Below are 19,079 nucleotides of genomic sequence, written 5' to 3' on the forward strand. Positions count from 1 at the left end.
CTACATTCATTTTTTTTTACATTTATTCGATCCTCCTGCACTTTAATGCATATTTTTAAATTATATGTGAGCTAAACATAAAAAGTATATGTTTTTTATTAATAATGTTACTGTCCCCACTACAACAATAAAACATACTTAAATATTTGTTATTTTGTCCTTGAAATATTTAATTTAAATACTGTAGAATGCCATTAATTTATATGGAGGACTATTTCTACTAGGGAGGGCCAATATGGCCGACCGGTGTTTTCAAACCCTCTCAATGGCCAAAACAATCTAGGGTTTATCTACATCATTGACTTACACACACACACAACTACGAACAAACACTGCTGTAGTAGTAAAGGTTATTAAACTACAAAAGCCAAACCACTTCCCCTGACCACACCCTCCATCATGCGTTGGAATGAAGAACTGCATAAGTGTACTGAGAACACTTCACACACCAACCTCTCCGACTTCACACTCAGTTACGGCTGTTAAGAAAGGCAAAGCATGGACGTGGTAAGAATGCCTTTATTTCACCATTATAGGCTTTATAAGCTGTTACAAATATGTACAGCTCCTCCAGACTGGCTTTGTATGGGATGTACTAGTGTTGTTGTAGCCTTACTTAGAGAATACAATACTGGTTAAGGTGAAGCATTTTAATTCAACAATGCAATAGAATAGATGGTATTCAGTTTTGCTTACTGAGACAGACAACTGTGAGTATAAATCATATCATTAAATTAATGGAAGCTGTTGGTGTTTCGGGGTTATTAACCTAAGCAATATCTGTAGAGATTTGAATTATACTCTTGGGTTGATAGTAGTATCTGGAGAAATATAGATAACAGACTAAGGACCCACAAAAAATGACAAGTATTGGCAAAAGATCTGATCTGATTGGACAAAAGACCAGTTATTGGCACAATTGGGCTGCCTGTGTAAACACAGCCATATTTTCATATGATATATTTTAAATAAACGTTTATCATAATCTCTGTCAAAGTTTAAATAAAACTAATATTGCTGCATGGACAGTGAATTATATATTTTTGTCAATTGCTTATTTGCAAACATTGTCAATCACATAGATAAGTCAAACATTTACACACAGTGGGTTTAAACTAGATATGGTCAGATTACTCTGAAGTTCTAATCTCTTGTCTTTTGATAAAGGCTGTATCAGATTGGGCCGTGATCGGGAGTCCTATAGGGGCGGCGCACAATTGGTCCAACGTTGTCCGGGTTTGGCCAGGGTCGGCCGTCATAGTAAATAATAATTTGTTTATACCTGATTTGCCGAGTTAAATAAAAATAGGACTTTTGATAATAAGTCCATGGATATGAGTTCCTGTTCACTGCGATATGAGTAACACACTGAACATGAACTTCCTCTCAGCACATTTCTCTTATCACTCTTTTCTGACTCACTCTTACCGCATCATAATAAAATGAGCTGTGTCAGAATGGCTATAGATGTGAGACTACTGTTGGCAACACGCTCAGTGGACCATGAATGTAAACACGTGCTTATGTTATGCGCCAATCTACCACGGCCAAGGGCTGTTCTTAAGCACAACACAATGCGGAGTTCCTGGATACAGCCCTTAGCTGTGGTATACTGGCCATCTACCACAACCCCCCGAGGTGACTTACCGCTGTAATGAACTGGTTACCAGTGTAATTAGAGCAGTAAAAATACATGTATTGTCTTACCGTGATAAACCACGGCTTTCAGCCAATCAGCATTCAGGGCTCGAAACCACCTAGCAATATATTTTGTTTACTGCACTTGTATTTTCCACAGTTGTGCTATTGATGATACAGTAACCTGTATTAATGAAACTCATCCTACAAGCTGATACCATAACAATGGGGCTCTACACTTCTGGAGATTCCCCTTGGCTTATGTAGTTCCCTCAGTCTGTCCCCGCACATAACCCTCCTCTGGCCTGTCATATTCCATCGATGCAATAGTTGTATGTCTTTATTCTCAAGTAGTTAACGCATAATAACATCCTTGACTGAATATTAGAAAACAAAGTAACCACGGAGACAAAATTTCTCTCAATACCCATTCATTTTGTTTTTATGATAAATATAGAACGAACATTTTTCTTCATAACTTTTTTTTTATATCACCATATTAGCTGAGGATTAATAAGCAATCTCTGCGTCATTTATGAATGAGTTCCTCATGATATAAATCTGATTGTATGAAAGCTGATCATTGGTTGTGAGTGCTGCTGTTTGATCTAATGTGTGTGTTTTCAACAGGTCCATGGGATGTGTGTGCAATGGCTACTTCGGTAAGATGTGGTCAATTATTATACTGTGTGTTCATTATTAATATGGCGGGATTGTGCCTGAGCTATCTCTAAACCTTGGTTATTTGCATAGAATTTGATTTACATACACCTGTATTGCTATCCACTATCTAGAGTCACGATTCTTCACACCTTTGTTTACATTGGTGTGTGTGTGTGTGTGTGGTGATGGTATCTGATAGACAGCATGCTGCTGTGGGTCTCCAATCAAATGGAAATCATTTCTGTTTTCTGACTGCTATAGCTTTCCAGGTACAGTATACCTTCCTGAAAGCTGGAGTCTCATACTTAGAGGATTTTGTGGCCATAATTAAAGGACAGTAATATTTATGTTAATAGGAAATAAGTACAAGAAATATCCTATTAAATGACTAATATGTAATTATACAATAGGAATACTGACAGTGACCTCACCTACTTGGCTGATTGTACTGTTGTATGGTTTCCAACAGGTGTGTCCTCTTCCTGGTATCGCTGCCGTTTCTTCAAAGTAAAGGTAAGTGGCGAGCCAAGTCACATGAACATGACATCATAACAAACAAGCAATTACCTGCCATGACTTTATCTTTTCATACCTTTACTGTTGAAGATGTGTGGCTGAAATTGTGTGTGCCAGCCTTAATGTGTGTCTCCATATACACTGAGTGCACAAAACATTAGGAACACCTGTTCTTTCCATGACATAGACTGACCAGGTGAACCCAGGTGAAAGCTATGTCCCTTATTGATGTCACTTGTTAAATCCACTTCAATCAGTATAGATGAATAGGAGGAGACGGGGTAAAAAATGATTTTTTAAGCCTTGACACAATTGAGACACGGATTGTGTATGTGTGGCATTCAGAGGGTGAATGAGGAAGACAAAATATTTAAGTGCCTTTGAACAGAGGTATGGTAGTAGGTGCCAGTTTTTGTCAAGAACTGCAACGCTCCTGGGATTTTCGTGCTCAACCATTTCCAGTGTGTATCAAGAATGGTCCAACACCCAAAGGACATCCAGCCTAACTGACACAACTGTGGAAAGCATTGGAGTCAACATGGGCCAGCATCTCTGTGAAATGCTTTCGACACTTTGTAGAGTTCATTCCCTGACGAATTGAGGCTGTTCTGATGGCAACTCAATATTAGGAAGGTGTCCTTAATGTTTTGTAGACTCAGTGTATGTGTGTATTTGTGTATGTTGTCTCTGTACGATTTGATGTGTAGTAAGATTATCTGAACCATTATGTATTCTATTCAGTAGAAGGGAATCTACCAGACAGATGAGAGAAAAGGGTAAAAGTGGCAGCTAAATTGGGAAGTGAGAACTAAAATACAGAAGTCACCAAAAAAGACCCTGCCTAATGTCTACCCTCACACCCACACAACCCCACAACCTAACTCTCTGGCATATGCCTCCCGTGAACTCTCTCCCTCTCTCTCAGATGTCACCATGGTGATAGGAGAGGTGGGCGGGGCTGTGACTATCCCCTGTACCTCAGACCTCTGTGAGAACCATCTGGTCTTCATGTACATACAGAGACCTGGTTCCAATGGAAATAATCCCCGGTTCATTAATGGCTACCATATGAATAAGCGGTTAGACCCTAAGGAGTACACTAACCGCACACATGTAGACCCCAGACAGCGAACAATGAAGCTGTGGAGTATATTGCCGTCAGATGAGGGGCTGTACGAGTGTCACATTCAATACCAAACCAAGAAGAAGCAGGAGAACATACAGCTCAATGTGACAGGTAACATTACCTCAGTTCAAACTCTCTTTCCATGTTTGTGTTTAATTAATTTTTCTATTTTATTCTCCGACACGTGAAACATGGCTTTCTGGATGAAAGAGAACATTATTTTTTGCTGTCAGATGTGTGCTTGTAATAGCCCAAACAATAGATATATTCACAGAAAATAAAATACAAAAAGAAAGCTGTAAATTGTCTATCACTTAGACAGACTGTCTCTCAGCTCTGAGAGAGAGAGAACCTGCTGTTTTGGCTATCACTTAGACAGACTGTCTCTCACCTCTGAGAGAGAGAGAACTTGCTGTTTTGGCTATCACTTGGACAGGCTGTCTCTCAGCTATGAGAGAGAGAAGGTGAGTTTATTTGCCCTTTGTGTTTTCAGGAAGTAAAACTAAGATAACATAAAATCCCTTCCTATTGGTCCAAAACAGCATTTTCTCTTTTCTTTCCACTCTCCTCCCTCTTTATCTCTATTTCTCTCCCCTTCGACAGCCAACTACAGCATCCCCATTGTAACGGTGGCCTGTGACAACGTCATTTGCTTGGTGACGTGTTCCTCCGACAGTGGTTACCCTCGTAGGGACATTGAGTGGAGCCCAAACCCTCCTCTGAACCAGAGCCACTGGAGAGTAGTGAACAGTAGTGATGTGACAGACCCGGTCTCTATGCTGTTCTCTGTCTTCAGTTCCATATCCGTCAACTGCTCCTCCGGACCCCGGCTGAACCTCAGCTGTGCTGTAGGGGGCGCCCTTTCACAGGAACACACTGTCTGTGAGTACTGAGACAGTGTGTCTCTATCACTTTGTCCTTAATGGAAAACTCCACAACAATCTCAAGTACAGATGTCATCCCCTTATGATGCATCTTACATCATATAATGTACGATGCAAAATGCATCATATGGGGATGACTTCTGTGAAATGCATCATATGGGGATGACTTCTGTGTTTTGAAAGTTACATAACTTGGAAACTTGATTGCTGACAAGCAAAAATACAGATGTAGAAGCACTGTGGCTTTGAAAAACTTCCTAGAAAAGCCAGAGGAAGAAACCTAGAGAAGAAAGAAACCTAGAGAGGAACCAGGCTATGTGGGGTGGCCAGTCTTCTTCTGGCTGTGCCGGGTGGAGATTATAACAGAACATGGCCAAGATGTTCAAACGTTCATAGATGACCAGCAGGGTCAAATAATAATCACAGTAGTTGTAGAGGGTGCAACAGGTCAGCACCTCAGGAGTAAATGTCAGTTGGCTTTTCATAGCATCCCAAGATGGCGTAGCAGTGAAGACATGTTTTTGTTCATCCTCTCGTGTACTTTTGTATTTTTCATATTTTTTGTATATGTTTCCAAAAAAGCCTTGGATTCATGCATGTCAACATCAGAAGCCTCCTCCCTAAGTTTGTTTTACTCACTGCTTTAGCACACTCTACCAACCCTGATGTCCTTGCCGTGTCTGAATCCTGGCTTAGGAAGGCCACCAAAATTCTGAGATTTCCATACCCAACTATAACATTTTCCATCAAGATAGAATTGCCTAAGGGGAAAGAGTAAGCCTGCAAAGTAATGTCATACTTTCCAGGTCCATACCCAAACAGTTCGAACTTCTAATTTTAAAAATGAATCTCTCCAGAAATAAGTCTCTCACTGTTGCCGCCTGCTATACCGACCCCCCTCAGCTCCCAGCTGTGCCCTGGACACCATTTGTGAATTGATCGCCCCCCATCTAGCTTCAGAGATTGTTCTGTTAGGTGACCTAAACTGGGATATGCTTAACACCCCGGCAGTCCTACAATCTAAGCTAGATGCCATCAATCTCACACAAATCATCAAGGAACCCATCAGGTACAACCCTAAATCTGTAAACATGGGCACCCTCATAGACATTATCCTGACCAACTTGCCCTCCAAGTACACCTCTGCTGTCTTCAATCAGGATCTCAGCGATCACTGCTTCATTTCCTGTATCCGCTACAGGTCCGCGGTCAAACGACCACCCCTCATCACTGTCAAACGCTCCCTAAAACACTTCTGCGAGCAGGTCTTTCTAATCGACCTGGCCCGGGTATCCTGGATGGATATTGACCTCATCCCGTCAGGTGAGGATGCCTGGTCATTCTTTAAAAGTAACTTCCTCACCATCTTAGATAAGCATGCTCCGTTCAAAAAATGCAGAACTAAGAACAGATATAGCCCTTGGTTCACTTCAGACCTGACTGCCCTCAACCAGCACAAAAACATCCTGTGGCGGACTGCAATAGCATTGAATAGTCCCCGCGATATGCAACTGTTCAGGGAAGTCGGGAACCAATACACGCAGTCATTCAGGAAAGCTAAGGACAGCTTTTTCAAGCACAAATTTGCATCCTGTAGCTCTAACTCCCAAAAGTTCAAGAGTACAAGAGCACCTCCTCCCAGCTGTTCACTGCACTGAGGCTCGGTAACAAGGTCACGACCGATAAATCCAAGGTCACCTCCTGGCTACTCCAACCTCGGCCAACAGCTCTGCCCCCCCCGCAGCTACTCGCCCAAGCCTCCCCAGCTTCTCCTTTACCCAAATCCAGATAGCAGATATTCTGGAAGAGCTGCAAAACCTGGACCCATACAAATCAGCTGGGCTTGACAATCTGGACACTATTTCTGAAACTATCCGCCGCCATTGTCGCAACCCCTATTACCAGCCTGTTCAACCTCTCTTTAGTATCGTCTGAGATCTCCAAGGATTGGAAAGCTGCCGCGGTCATCCCCCTCTTCAAAGAGAGTGACACCCTGGACCCAAACTGTTACAGACTTATATCCATCCTGCCCTGCCTATCTAAGGTCTTCGAAAGCCAAGTCAACAAACAGATCACTGACCATCTCGAATCCCACCGTGCCTTCTCCGCTGTGCAATCCAGTTTCACGGGTGCACCTCAGCCACGCTCAAGGTACTAAACGATATCATAACCGCCATCGATAAAAGACAGTACTGTGCAGCCGTCTTCAACGACCTGACCAAGGCTTTCGACTCTGTCAATCACCATTTTTTTATCGGAAAAGACTCAGTAGCCTCGGTTTTTCTAATGACAGCCTTGCCTGGTTCACCAACTACTTTGCAGACAGAGTTCAGTGTGTCAATCGGAGGGCATGCTGTCCGGTCCTCTGGCAGTCTCTATGGGGGTGCCACAGGGTTCAATTCTTGGGCCGACTCCTTTCTCTGTATATATCAATGATGTTGCTCTTGCTGCGGGCGATTCCCTGATCCACCTCTACGCAGACGACCATTCTGTATACCTCTGGCCCTTCCTTGGACAATGTGCTATCTAACCTCCAAACAAGCTTCAATGCCATTCAACACTCCTTCCGTGGCCTCCATCTGCTCTTAAACGCGAGCAAAACCAGATGCATGTTTTTCAACCGTTCGCTGCCTGCACCCGCACGCCCGATTGGCATCACCACCCTGGATGGTTCCGACTTAGAATATGTGGACATCTATAAGTACCTAGGTGTCTAGCTAGACTGTAAACTCTCCTTCCAGACTCATATCAAACATCTCCAATCCAAAATCAAATCTAGAGTCGGCTTTCTATTTCGCAACAAAGCCTCCTTCACTCACGCCGCCAAACTGACTATCCTACCGATCCTCGACTTCGGCGCTGTCATCTACAAAATAGCTTCCAATACTCTACTCAGCAAACTGGATGCAGTTTATCACAGTGCCATACGTTTTGTTACTAAAGCACCTTATACCACCCACCACCGCGACCTGTATGCTCTAGTCGGCTGGCCCTCGCTACATGTTCATCGCCAGACCCACTGGCTCCAGGTCATCTACAAGTCCATGCTAGGTAAAGCTCCGCCTTATCTCAGTTTACTGATCACGATGGCAACACCCACCCGTAGCACGCGCTCCAGCAGGTGTATCTCACTGATCATCCCTAAAGCCAACACCTCATTTGGCCGCCTTTCCTTCCAGTTCTCTGCTGCCTGTGACTGGAACGAATTCCAAAAATTGCTGAAGTTGGAGACTTCCCTCACCAACTTGGAGACTTCCCCCACCAACTTTAAACATCTGCTATCTGAGCAGCTTTCCGATCGCTGCAGCTGTACATAGTCCATCTGTAAATAGCCCACCCAAATATACCTACCTCATCCCCATACTGTTTTTATTTACTTTTCTGCTCTTTTGCACACCAGTATCTCTACTTGCACATGATCATCTGATCATTTATCACTCCAGTGTTAATCTGCTAAATTGTAATTATCCGCTCCTATGGCCTATTTATTGCCTACCTCATGCCTTTTGCACACAATGTATATTGACTCTTTTTTTTCTACTGTGTTATTGACTTGTTTATTGTTTTATCTGTGTAACTCTGTGTTGTTGTCTGTTCACACTGCTATGCTTTATCTTGGCCAGGTCGCAGTTGTAAATGAGAACTTGTTCTCAACTAGACTACCTGGTTAATTAAAGGTGAAATAAAAAAATAAAAAAATAGCAGATTATTCAGTTCAAGACAGCAGGTGTGGCAGAGAGGGAGTCCAAAACAACAGGTCCAGGACAAGGTAGCACGTCCAGCCCTGACCTTGTTCCTGACCTGCTGTTTTCCAGAACTGCAGGCAGAACAGTTGACACTGGAGCAGCAGCATGACCAGGTGGACTGGGGACAGCCAGGAGTCATCAGACCAGGTAGTCCTGAGTCATGGTCCTATGGCTCGGGTCCAGAGAGAAAAGAGAGTAGAAAGAGAGCGAGAACGAGAGAGTGGAGAAGAGAAAGAGTGAAAAGGGGAAAGAGAGAATTAGAGGGAGTATACTTAAATTAACACAGGGCACTGGATAAGAGAGGAGAAACACTCCAGCTATAACAGACTGACCCTAGCCCGCCGACACAAACTATTACAGCATAAATACTGGAGGCTGAGACAGGAGGGGTCGGGAGACACTGTGGCCCTGTCCGACGATACCCCTGGACAGGGCCAAACAGAAAGGTTATAACCCCACCCACTTTGCCACGTCCCCACACCATTAGGGATATCTTCAACGACCAATGTATTACTCTGAGACAAGGGCGAGTATAGCCCACGAAGATCTCCTCCACGGCACCAACCCGGACAGGAAGATCACGGCAGTGACTCAACCCTCAAGTGACGCACCCCTCCTAGGGACGGCATGGAAGAGCACCAGTAAGCCATTGACTCAGCCCCCGTAAAAGGGTTAGAGGCAGAGAATCGCAGTGGAGCGAGTGGAACCACATGGATAGGCAGACCATTCCATAAAAATTGAGCTCTATAATAGAAGGTTCTGCCTCCAGCTGTTTGCTAATGTTCTAGGAACAGTAAGGAGGCCTGCATCTTGTGACCGTAGCGTACGTGTAGGTATGTACGGCAGGACCAAATCGGAAAGATAGGTAGGAGCAAGTCCATGTAATGCTTTGTAGTTAGCAGTAAAACCTTGGAATAAGCCCTACCTCTAACAGGAAGCCAGTGTAGAGATTCTAGCATTGGAGTAATATGATCACATTTTTTGGTTCTAGTCAAGATTCTAGCAGCTGTGTTTAGCACTAATTGAAGTGTATTTAGTCCTTTATCCAAATAGCCGGAAAGTAGAGCATTGCAGTAGTCTAATCTAGAAGTGACAAAAGCATGGATACGATTTTCTGCATTATTTTGGACAGAAAGTTTCTGATTTTTGCAATGTTACCAAGATGGAAAAAAGCTGTCCTTAAAATATTCTTGATATGTGTCACGCCCTGACCTTAGAGATACTTTTTATTTCTCTATTTGGTTAGGTCAGGGTGTGATTTGGGTGGGCCTTCTAGTTTGTCTATTTCTTTGTTGGCCGGGTATGGTCCCAATCAGAGGCATCTGTCTATCGTTGTCTCTGATTGGGGATCATACTTAGGCAGCCCTTTTCTCCACCTTCAGTTGTGGGATCTTGTGTGTAGTTGCTTTCTGCACTGCATATAGCTTTACGTTTGTTTTGAATTTTGTTGTTTTTGGTATCATTTAAAATAAAAGTGTAATGTACGCCTACCACGCAGCACCTTGGTCTCCTTCTAACAATGGACGTAACAATATGTTCATCAAAAGAGAGATCAGGTTCCAGAGTAACGCTGAGGTCCTTCACAGTTTTATTTGAGATGCCTGTACAACCAACAAGATAAATTGTCAGATCGAACAGAATATCTCTTTGTTTCTAGCATCTCTGTTTTGTCCGAGTTTAAAAGTAAAACATTTGCCTTTTATCTGAGTTTGGTACACATCCGGTGGATAGGTAGCCGTTTATGAAGTTCAACATAGGAGGGCCAAGCACAGGAAGCAGCTCTTTCAGTAGTTTAGTTAGAATAGGGTCCAATATGCAGCTTGAAGGTTTAGAGACCAATACTATTTTCATCAATGGGTCAAGAGATATAGTATTAACAAACTTGAATGTCTCCCTTGATTCTAGGTCCTGGCAGTGTTGTGCAGACTCAGAACAACTGAGCTTTGGAGAAATATGCAGATTTAAAGAGGAGTTTGTAATTTGCTTTCTAATGATCATGATATTTTTGTCAAAGTTCATGAATTGATCCCTGCTGAAGTGAAAGCCATCCTCTCTTGTGTAATGCTGCTTTTTAGTTCGCTTGGTGACAGTAAACATATTTTCTTTTGGATTGTTCTTATTCTCCTCAGTTAAATTGGAAAAATAAGATGATCGAGCAGCAGTGAGGGCTCTTCGATACTGTACGGTACTGTCTTTCCAAGCTAGTCGGAAGACTTCCTGTTTGGTGTAGCGCCATTTCCGTTCCAATTTTTTGGAAGCTTGTTTCTGGGCTCGGGTATTTTCTGTATACCAGGGAGCTAGTTTCTTATGAAAAATGTTATTTGATTTAGGGGTGCGACTGCGTCCAAGCTATTACGCAAGGTTAACATGAGTTCCTCAGTTGTAATAAAAGGGTGGTCCAATAGTCCAGGATAACGAGGCAAAACATTAAGATCCCAAATATTTATTCCACGGAACAAAACTAGGTCCAGAGTATTACTGTGGCAGTGAGTAGGTCTGGAGACATGTTGGACAAAACCCACTGAGTTGATGATGTCTCAAAAAGCCTTTTGGAGTGGGTCTGTGAACTTTCCCATGTGAATATTAAAGTCACCAAAAATGTGAATATTATTTGCCATGACTACAAGGTCCGATAGGAATTCTTGGAACTCGGTGAGGAACACTGTCTACGGCCCAGGAGGCCTGTAAACAGTAGCTATAAAAAGGGATTGAGTTGGTTGCATAGATGTTAAGTTTTGCCCAACCTAGATCGAGGCACAGACACTGTCTCAATGGGGATAGCTAAGCTGACTACACTAAGCTGGCAGGGTGGCTAACAGCCTGCTGCCTGGCCTGCACAATATCTCATTGAGGAGCTAGAGGAGTTAGAGCCCTGTCTATGTTCATAAATCAGATGAGGACACCGCTCCAGGTAGGATAGAGTCCGTCACTACACAGCAGGCCGGGCGTGGTCCTGTTTGTGGGTGAGTCCCAGAAAGAGGGCCAATTATCTACAAATTCTATCTTTTGGGAGGGGCAGTTTTCAACCAGCGATTGAGTTGTGAGACTCTGCTGTAGAGCTCATCAGTCCCCCTAAGTGGGAGGGGGCCAGAGACAATTACTCGATGCCGACACCTCTTTATAGCAGATTTACACGCTGAAGCTATGTTGCGCTTGGTGACCTCTGACTGTTTCACCCTAACATTGTTGGTGCCGACATGGATAAAAATATCTCTATACTCTCTACTCTCGCCAGTTTTAGCCTTAGTCAGCACCATCTACAGATTAGCCCTTTCGTCGGTAGCCCTGCCCCCTGGTTAACAGTGTATGATCACTGGATGATTATTTTTAAGTCTAATACTGCGGGTAATGGAGTCGCCAATGACTAGGGTGTTCAATTTGTCAGAGCTTATGGTGGGAGGCTTCAGCGTCTCAGACCGCGTAACAGGTGGAGGAGAAACCAGAGAAGACTCGGACTCTGACTTGTTGCCGGTTGAAAGTCTCTGTCGGCTGAATGAGCGACACCGGTTGAGTATTCCTACAGCATTTCCTTCCAGAAGCCATGAGAAAATTGTTCGGCTGTGCGGACTGTGCGAGGGGATTTATACTAACATTAATATCTGTACTTATTGGTGGCAAAGACGCTGTTTTATCCTTTCCAACACTGAAATGACCCTTGCCTAACGATTACGTCTGACGCTGGGCATGCAGCATGGCTATCCTTGCCATAAGGCGATCGTTCTCCTGTATTAGGAGTACAGCGACTGCAATTAGAAGGCATAATGTTAATGTTACTACTTAGCTTCGGCTGGTGGAGGTCGTGTAGAAACATGTACGGGGTTAAAAACTTTAATGAAAAATTAGAGCGAGGGAAAATATAAAATGGTAATTAAAAAGTAAAAAACGTAAAGTTGGCAGGTAGCAAAGAAACGTTAGCAACAAACTGCACAGCAGCATGTAAACAAGTCCACAAGTTATGGACTAATGAAACAAATACTAAAATATCGTTTTGGTGTGGATTTCCTTGAAATGTGTAACTTTATAAATTTATGTCAAGCAATTTAAAATGAAAATCAACATATGATTCTGTTCATCTACTATAGGCTGGCCTCAGACAGGCTCTCCTGATGCTTATGTGACTTCTGCAGTTGTGGCTGGTGCTGTTGCTCTGCTGTGTTTCCTGCTGGCTGGGCTGTTTGTCTTCAAGGAAAGGAAGGCTCAGACAGCCAGAGTTGATCAAGGTAACTCACCTACAATAGTGTAAAAACACAGTATTGGCCCTTGGAAATGGGACAGATAAAATAGAAATACCTACTATACATCATCCCATTGCTTTTTTTATCTGAGAAATGTATTCTGAATGTAAACCAATCAGGGTTTAGGCCTCGGCATAGCACTATTACAGCAACCACGTTCGTTTTTAATAATCTTGTCTGTGCTTTAGACACTAAAATGAAATGTGCTGCTTTGTTTGTGGACCTGTCAAAAGATGTTGATACTGTTGTTCATGCCATTTTATTGAATAATCAATAGGTCTGAGCTCACGCCTGTTCAGTAGGAAGAACTCACGTGATTGATGGGGTTAAGTCTGAACTTAAAGGTGTACCCAGGGGTTGATGTTGGGATCTGTTCTTTTGATTTACATAATTGGTCAATCTGTTAACTATCTATTTAACTAGGCAAGTCAGTTCAGAACAAGTTCTTATTTTCAATGATGGCCTAGGAACAGTCATAAACCTTGTTCAGGAGCAGAATGACAGATTTTCATCTACTCAGGGATTTGTGCCCTTCAGTTTTTGTTCACCACTAGGCTCCGTGCCACCGCAGATGTTTGATATGCTAATCTGACTGGCTGCGTCAAAACAAGAATCAGATTTTAGAGCTATGCAGGAATCCATTGCTGATTTAAAACTTGTGCTTAATACAGGCAAAACACAATAAAGTATGGTTCTCCAACCAAACGGAATCCAGCATATAAATAATTGGGAACTGTATTCATATGATTTTGACCTTTAAAAACATATAGATAAGATTTAAAGTTTAAATATTTTTCTACAGAAACAGGTTGGCCTTTCTCTAAGCAGTAGGAATCATTAAACAACCATTTTATCTGTTCTTGATAATGCTGATATTATTTATCAAAGTACAGCTGCTACTACTCATAAACCTTTGGATGCCATCTACCACAGTGCCCTTCATTTTGTTACAGGTGGTAGTTTTGATACTAATCACTGCATCCTATATAAAAAGGTTGGCTGGAATTCGCTAAAGACCCGCAGACATTACTCAGACATTACTCCGTTTTGATTACAAGGCCTGACATCATAAACTTCCGTCTTATCTAAATTTGCTGTTGGAGTATAGATACTTGAGTTGCCTAATCCACTCGCAGGATTAGTTTACTCTTGAGGTTCCTAAGGTCTCCACCGAGATAGATAAATCTGCTTTTAGTTTTAATTAATTGTATTTCTGGGAAAAATTCTAAATACATTTCATCTTGATGTTCTGATACAGTTTGGGCAACTTAAAGTATTGATTGGGGACATATTCCTTTGTGAAGGAATTTAACTGTTTTTCCCATGACTGTGTTATATATATATATATATATATATATATATATATATATATATATATATATATATATAGTACCAGTCAAAAGTTTGGACACACCTACTCATTCAAGGGCTTTTCTTTATATTTAAAACTATGAAATAACATATATGGAATCATGTAGTACCCAAACAAATCCAAATATATTTTAGATTTTAGATTCTTAAAAGTAGCCACCCTTCTCCTATGACAGCTTTGAACACTCTTGGCATTATCTCAACCAGCTTCACCTGGAATGCTTTTCCCACAGTCTTGAAGGAGTTCCCACATATGCTGAGGACTTGTTGGATGCTTTTCCTTCAATCGGCGGTTCAACTCTTCCCAAACCATCTCATTTCAATTGAGGTCAGGTGATTTTGGAGGCCAGGTCATCTGATGCAGAACTCCATCACTCTCCTTCTTGGTCAAATAGCCCTTACACAGACACAGCCTGGAGGTGTGTTGGGTCATTGTCCAATTAAAAACAAAATTATAGTCCCATTAAGCACAGTTGGGTCAACGCATTGCCTCAGAATGCTGTATTAGCCATGCTGGTTAAGTGTGCCTTGAATTCTAAACAAATCACAGACAGTGTCACCAGCAAAGCATCCCCAAACGATCACACTCCTTCCTCCATGCTTCACAGTGTGAACCACACATGCAGAGATCACTCGTTCACCTACTCTGCATAGACACAACAAAGACACAGCAGTTGGAACCAAGAATCTCAAATATGGACTCATCAAATTACAGATTTCCACCGGTCTAATGTCCATTGCTCGTGTTTCTTTGCCCAAGCAAGTCTCTTCTTATTATTGGTGTTCTTTAGAAGGGGTTTCTTTGCAGCAATTTGACCATGAAGGCCTGATTCACGCAGTCTCCTCTGAACAGTTGATGTTGAGATGTGTCTGTTACTTGAACTCTATGAACCATTTATCTGGGCTGCAATTTCTGAGGCTGGTAACTCAAACAAACGTATCCTCTGCAGCAGAGGTAACTCTGTGTCTTCCATTCCTGAAGCGGTCCTCATGTGAGCCAGTTTCACCATAGCGGTTGATGGTTTTTGCGACTGCACTTAAAGAAACTTTCAAAATTTCTTGAAATTTTCCAGATTGGCTGACCTTCATGTCTTGAAGTAATGATGGACTGTCATTTCTCTTTGCTTATTTGAGCTGTTCTTGCCATAATATGGTATTGGTATTTTACCAAATACGGCCATCTGTAATAACACCCCTACCTTGTCACAACACAACTGATTGGCTCAAACGCATTAAGAAGGAAATAAATTCCACAAATTAACTTTTAACAAGGTACACCTGTTAATTGAATTGCATTCCAGGTGACTACTTCATGAAGCCGGTTGAGAGAATACCAAGAGTGTGCAAAGCTGTTATCAAAGCAAAGAATCTCAAATCTCAAATACATTTCGATTTGTTTAACACGTTTTTGTTACTACTTGATTCCATAAGTGTTATTTCATAGTTTTGATGTCTTCACTATTATTCTACAATGTATTTTTTTATAAAGAAAACCCTTGAATGAGTATGTGTTCTAAAACGTTTGACCAGTAGTGTATATATATATAGTTTAGATATAATGTCAGGTGATATATATATATAATATATATTTATGTTGTATATTCAGAGAGTGTATGCAAAATATGTCTTTGCTGTTAAAATAAAGGTCAAAAATACATGTATAAATACATCCTGTGTTTCCAGATGGGGAGGAAGCAGCAAGGCCAGCTGAGTGACTATGTTTCATTGTTTCACTCAAACTCAGAAGACAAAGACCAGATCAAAAACTTGACATTGGTTTATATAACCTCGGCAGCTGACCTGGCCAAACAGTTCAAAATGTTTGTTTTGTTTAAATCTACCTTTTCATTCCTCTCTTCTCGTTCTTCCTGCTTCACAGAAGGGTACAGCTCACCTGCAGGAACCTAGATTCTTAATGGAACTTGGAGTCTGTAACGTTGTACACTTGGAACCCAGAATATGGAAGGTTATTTTATTGATACGATATCTATAAATCTGAAGTGCTGTCTTCTGATGGGACCAGGGAAAGGTCACTGAGGTGACCTACATATTGCCTGGACTTGGCGTCGTTGAAAATGAGGTTAACTTTCCTCTCTACGCTGGAGGACAGGCTGGACATGAGAGGTGTTTTCATGATTTTGAGAAAGACTGGGAGTTGTATAAATATTTAACCAGTATGTTCAAAAGACTGAGTTCCAATGAAGAACTAGACATGCAATGACTGTCCTCAATGTGTGCACTATTGTAAGGCATGGAGTTATCCAGGGAAATGTGTTAAAGTCAATATACATGTGGATTAGGACTAATAACCTGCACTGCACTTAAACAGAGTGTACACGTATCTAATGTGCACTTATCAGGGGTTGACTGTATTCAACTGACTCATGTGCAATTGTAAACTGTGTAACTGTGAAGCTATCTGTGTATTAACCACAGTTTACGCAGTACAGACATGGCCATGACATCTCTAGGTTTTTCCTAGGTTCCTGCCTTCTGGGGAGTTTTTCATTATCTGACCTCTCTATTCCAGTTTCTATACCTGCATCTACCAGTAAGACTGAGTCCACCCCACATGTTACTGCCTGTATGAACTGGTTTTAAGGAACTACATAACATGTGCTGGTTGTTCAGTGAGACAGCAAAAGGTGGATGATGAATAAAAAATGTTTTACTGATTATTTCAGTATTGAAAAAAAGTTGAATCTTTGATATGTATGCTACATATTTATGACATGTTAAGTTGTTCTCATGTAAAATAGTCTTGAAGGCTACATAATATTTGTATCCTATTTTTGATAAGTTATGAATAAGTTATTTGTGTTAAATTATGTATTTCGACTTTATACTAGTGCATATTCTATTTTCTCTACTTCGATATAATTAAAGTGATAAAGCTGTTGACAAAATTTGTTGAATTGTATAAATCATTTCAATTTTCTAAATCAGTCACATAACTTTTGGATTGCCCACACTCAGTAACGTAATCGGATTACTTTCAGTTACATTTGGATTACTTTCCCCTTAAGAGGCATTAGAACACTGGTGTCTGTGGGTTTTTGCTCCTCCCTTGTACAGTACTTGATTGATGAATTAAGGTCACTATTTAGTAAGGAACACCACATCTGGTTGTCTAGGTTTTTATTGAAAGGGGGGAAAAAAACTAAAACCTGCCGACACGATGTGTTACATCTGCTCCTGCCACACCCTCTACTGCTCATCCTGTGTCTCATTGACCTGCCTCCACTCCGCCAGTGCTCTCTCCCTCTCTCTCTGTGTGTGTGTGTGTGTGTGTGTGTGTGTGTGTGTGTGTGTGTGTGTGTGTGTGTGTGTGTGTGTGTGTGTGTGTGTGTGTGTGTGTGTGTGTGTGTGTGTGTGTGTGTGTGTGTGTGTGTGTGTGTGTGTGTGTGTGTGTGCGTGTGTGATTGTGTGGGCAGAGACAGGTGTCCTGGAGTCAGAGCAGATCCCCACCAGCTGCAACCCATTCCATAATCAAGACCTCTACAAATACTCAGCCCTGCCACTTCCACACTGTCAGATCGTAATCTCTGCTCAGTCAGTCTATGCTTCTAGCTGTTTAGATCCAGTTGTGCCTGTTTTCCCTTGCCTGATTCTGGTTTCCTCTCCTCTACAGTTCTGACTGATCTGACTCTGGTTCCTGTCCCCAGTCCCACGTCACATCATCCTGCTTCTCTGTCCTGGATTCCCCACTCTACTGCTCCCTTGGATTCCCCAGCCGGACCTGCTTACCCTGTTGCAACAACTCTCAGCCTCCACACCTGGTTTCCTACAACCCGCCCGAGCTTCACCTGGCCTGCACTCCACCTTCCCCCTGTTTAATAAATACCTTGAATACTTTATCCCAATCTCCTCGTCTGAGTCTGCTCTTGGGTTCCCCTGTTCCACTACGCGTAAAACTAGGCCCTCCACGGAATGAGTTTGACACTCTTCCAATAGAAGGCAAAAAGGATCCATCAAACACATTTGGTCTGTCATCATAGGGGTCTCTGACTGGATCAGGTGGAACAAACTTACACTGCGCCACTTATCAATGCTGAATTGAATGTCATCGAGAACACAAAGGTATCAATGTATTTTTTCACAAACATCTTTTCTGAATTTAAAAGAAATCTAGTTTTTCAAAAGTATCTAATCTGATTATGTAATCAGTTACTCCCAACCCTTGTTATTGGTATAACTCCCCAACACCAAATTGCAGTATCAGTGTTCACCAGCAGATATCAGTCTCACCACAGATTTATGCTGAGCCACTCTACTGACTGCAGAGACCATTATTATTGGTAAATCTGCTATCACCAAGGAACCAGTCTTATCCATGCAAAGGACGTTTTACTGTATGTGTAGATCCACTGTGTTGTATAATGCCATTTCTTCCACCTTTGTCTCTACTGCAATCAGCTTGCTTGAGAGGATTTAAGAGATGGGGAAGATGGGAAAGGAGAAGAGAACAGAAAATATACTGTCTCCAATCAGCAGATAGAGTTTCCATGTGTATTGGGAGAAGAGAGCAGTCTGGTCTGGATACTCTGACACCACTTATTGTTTACACAAACCACATCTCTATAACTCTTTTTTTCTCTCTTTCTCTCCCACCCCATTCTCTCCTCTCCCCATCTCTACCCTACTCCTCCATCTCTCCCTTGAACCATTGTGCCAGTCTGTCCCTACCGTGTTTACATTAAACAGCAGAGTTACGCCAATCTGCTTAGACTTCAGGAATGTAACTCCCTCCCTCCGTACCTTCCCTCCTGCCCTCCCTCTCTCCTTCCTCTCCCTCCTTCCCTGGTCTAACCAGAACAAAATAAATAGAGACAGGGTGCCTCTACTCATCCTCATGGTAGACACACACCATGTTTATCTGAGTTTAACCATAAACACTAGT

General features: G+C 42.1%; 1 protein-coding gene across 1 annotated transcript; it reads left to right on the forward strand.

The window, feature by feature from the left end:
* Positions 1–431: 431 nt before the first annotated feature.
* Positions 432–18,036, forward strand: LOC118397580 (T-lymphocyte activation antigen CD80-like). The gene is made up of 8 exons (XM_035792493.2): positions 432–507; positions 2,269–2,300; positions 2,771–2,814; positions 3,743–4,054; positions 4,547–4,825; positions 12,656–12,793; positions 15,863–15,890; positions 16,059–18,036. Exons 1-8 carry the CDS (start codon positions 499–501, stop codon positions 16,093–16,095), a joined length of 879 nt encoding a protein of 292 aa, XP_035648386.1. The 5' UTR covers positions 432–498; the 3' UTR covers positions 16,096–18,036.
* Positions 18,037–19,079: the final 1,043 nt, after the last annotated feature.

This window comes from Oncorhynchus keta, chromosome 18 (assembly GCF_023373465.1).
Source record: "Oncorhynchus keta strain PuntledgeMale-10-30-2019 chromosome 18, Oket_V2, whole genome shotgun sequence".
NCBI classification, from domain to species: domain Eukaryota; kingdom Metazoa; phylum Chordata; class Actinopteri; order Salmoniformes; family Salmonidae; genus Oncorhynchus; species Oncorhynchus keta.

What these genes read in the sequence shown, in the direction of transcription:
- LOC118397580 (XM_035792493.2), top strand. An exon ending in GACAGCCAGAGTTGATCAAG is followed by an intron (nt 12,794 to 15,862) that starts GTAACTCACCTA and finishes CTGTGTTTCCAG; the next exon opens with ATGGGGAGGAAGCAGCAAGG. An exon ending in GAAGCAGCAAGGCCAGCTGA is followed by an intron (nt 15,891 to 16,058) that starts GTGACTATGTTT and finishes CCTGCTTCACAG; the next exon opens with AAGGGTACAGCTCACCTGCA.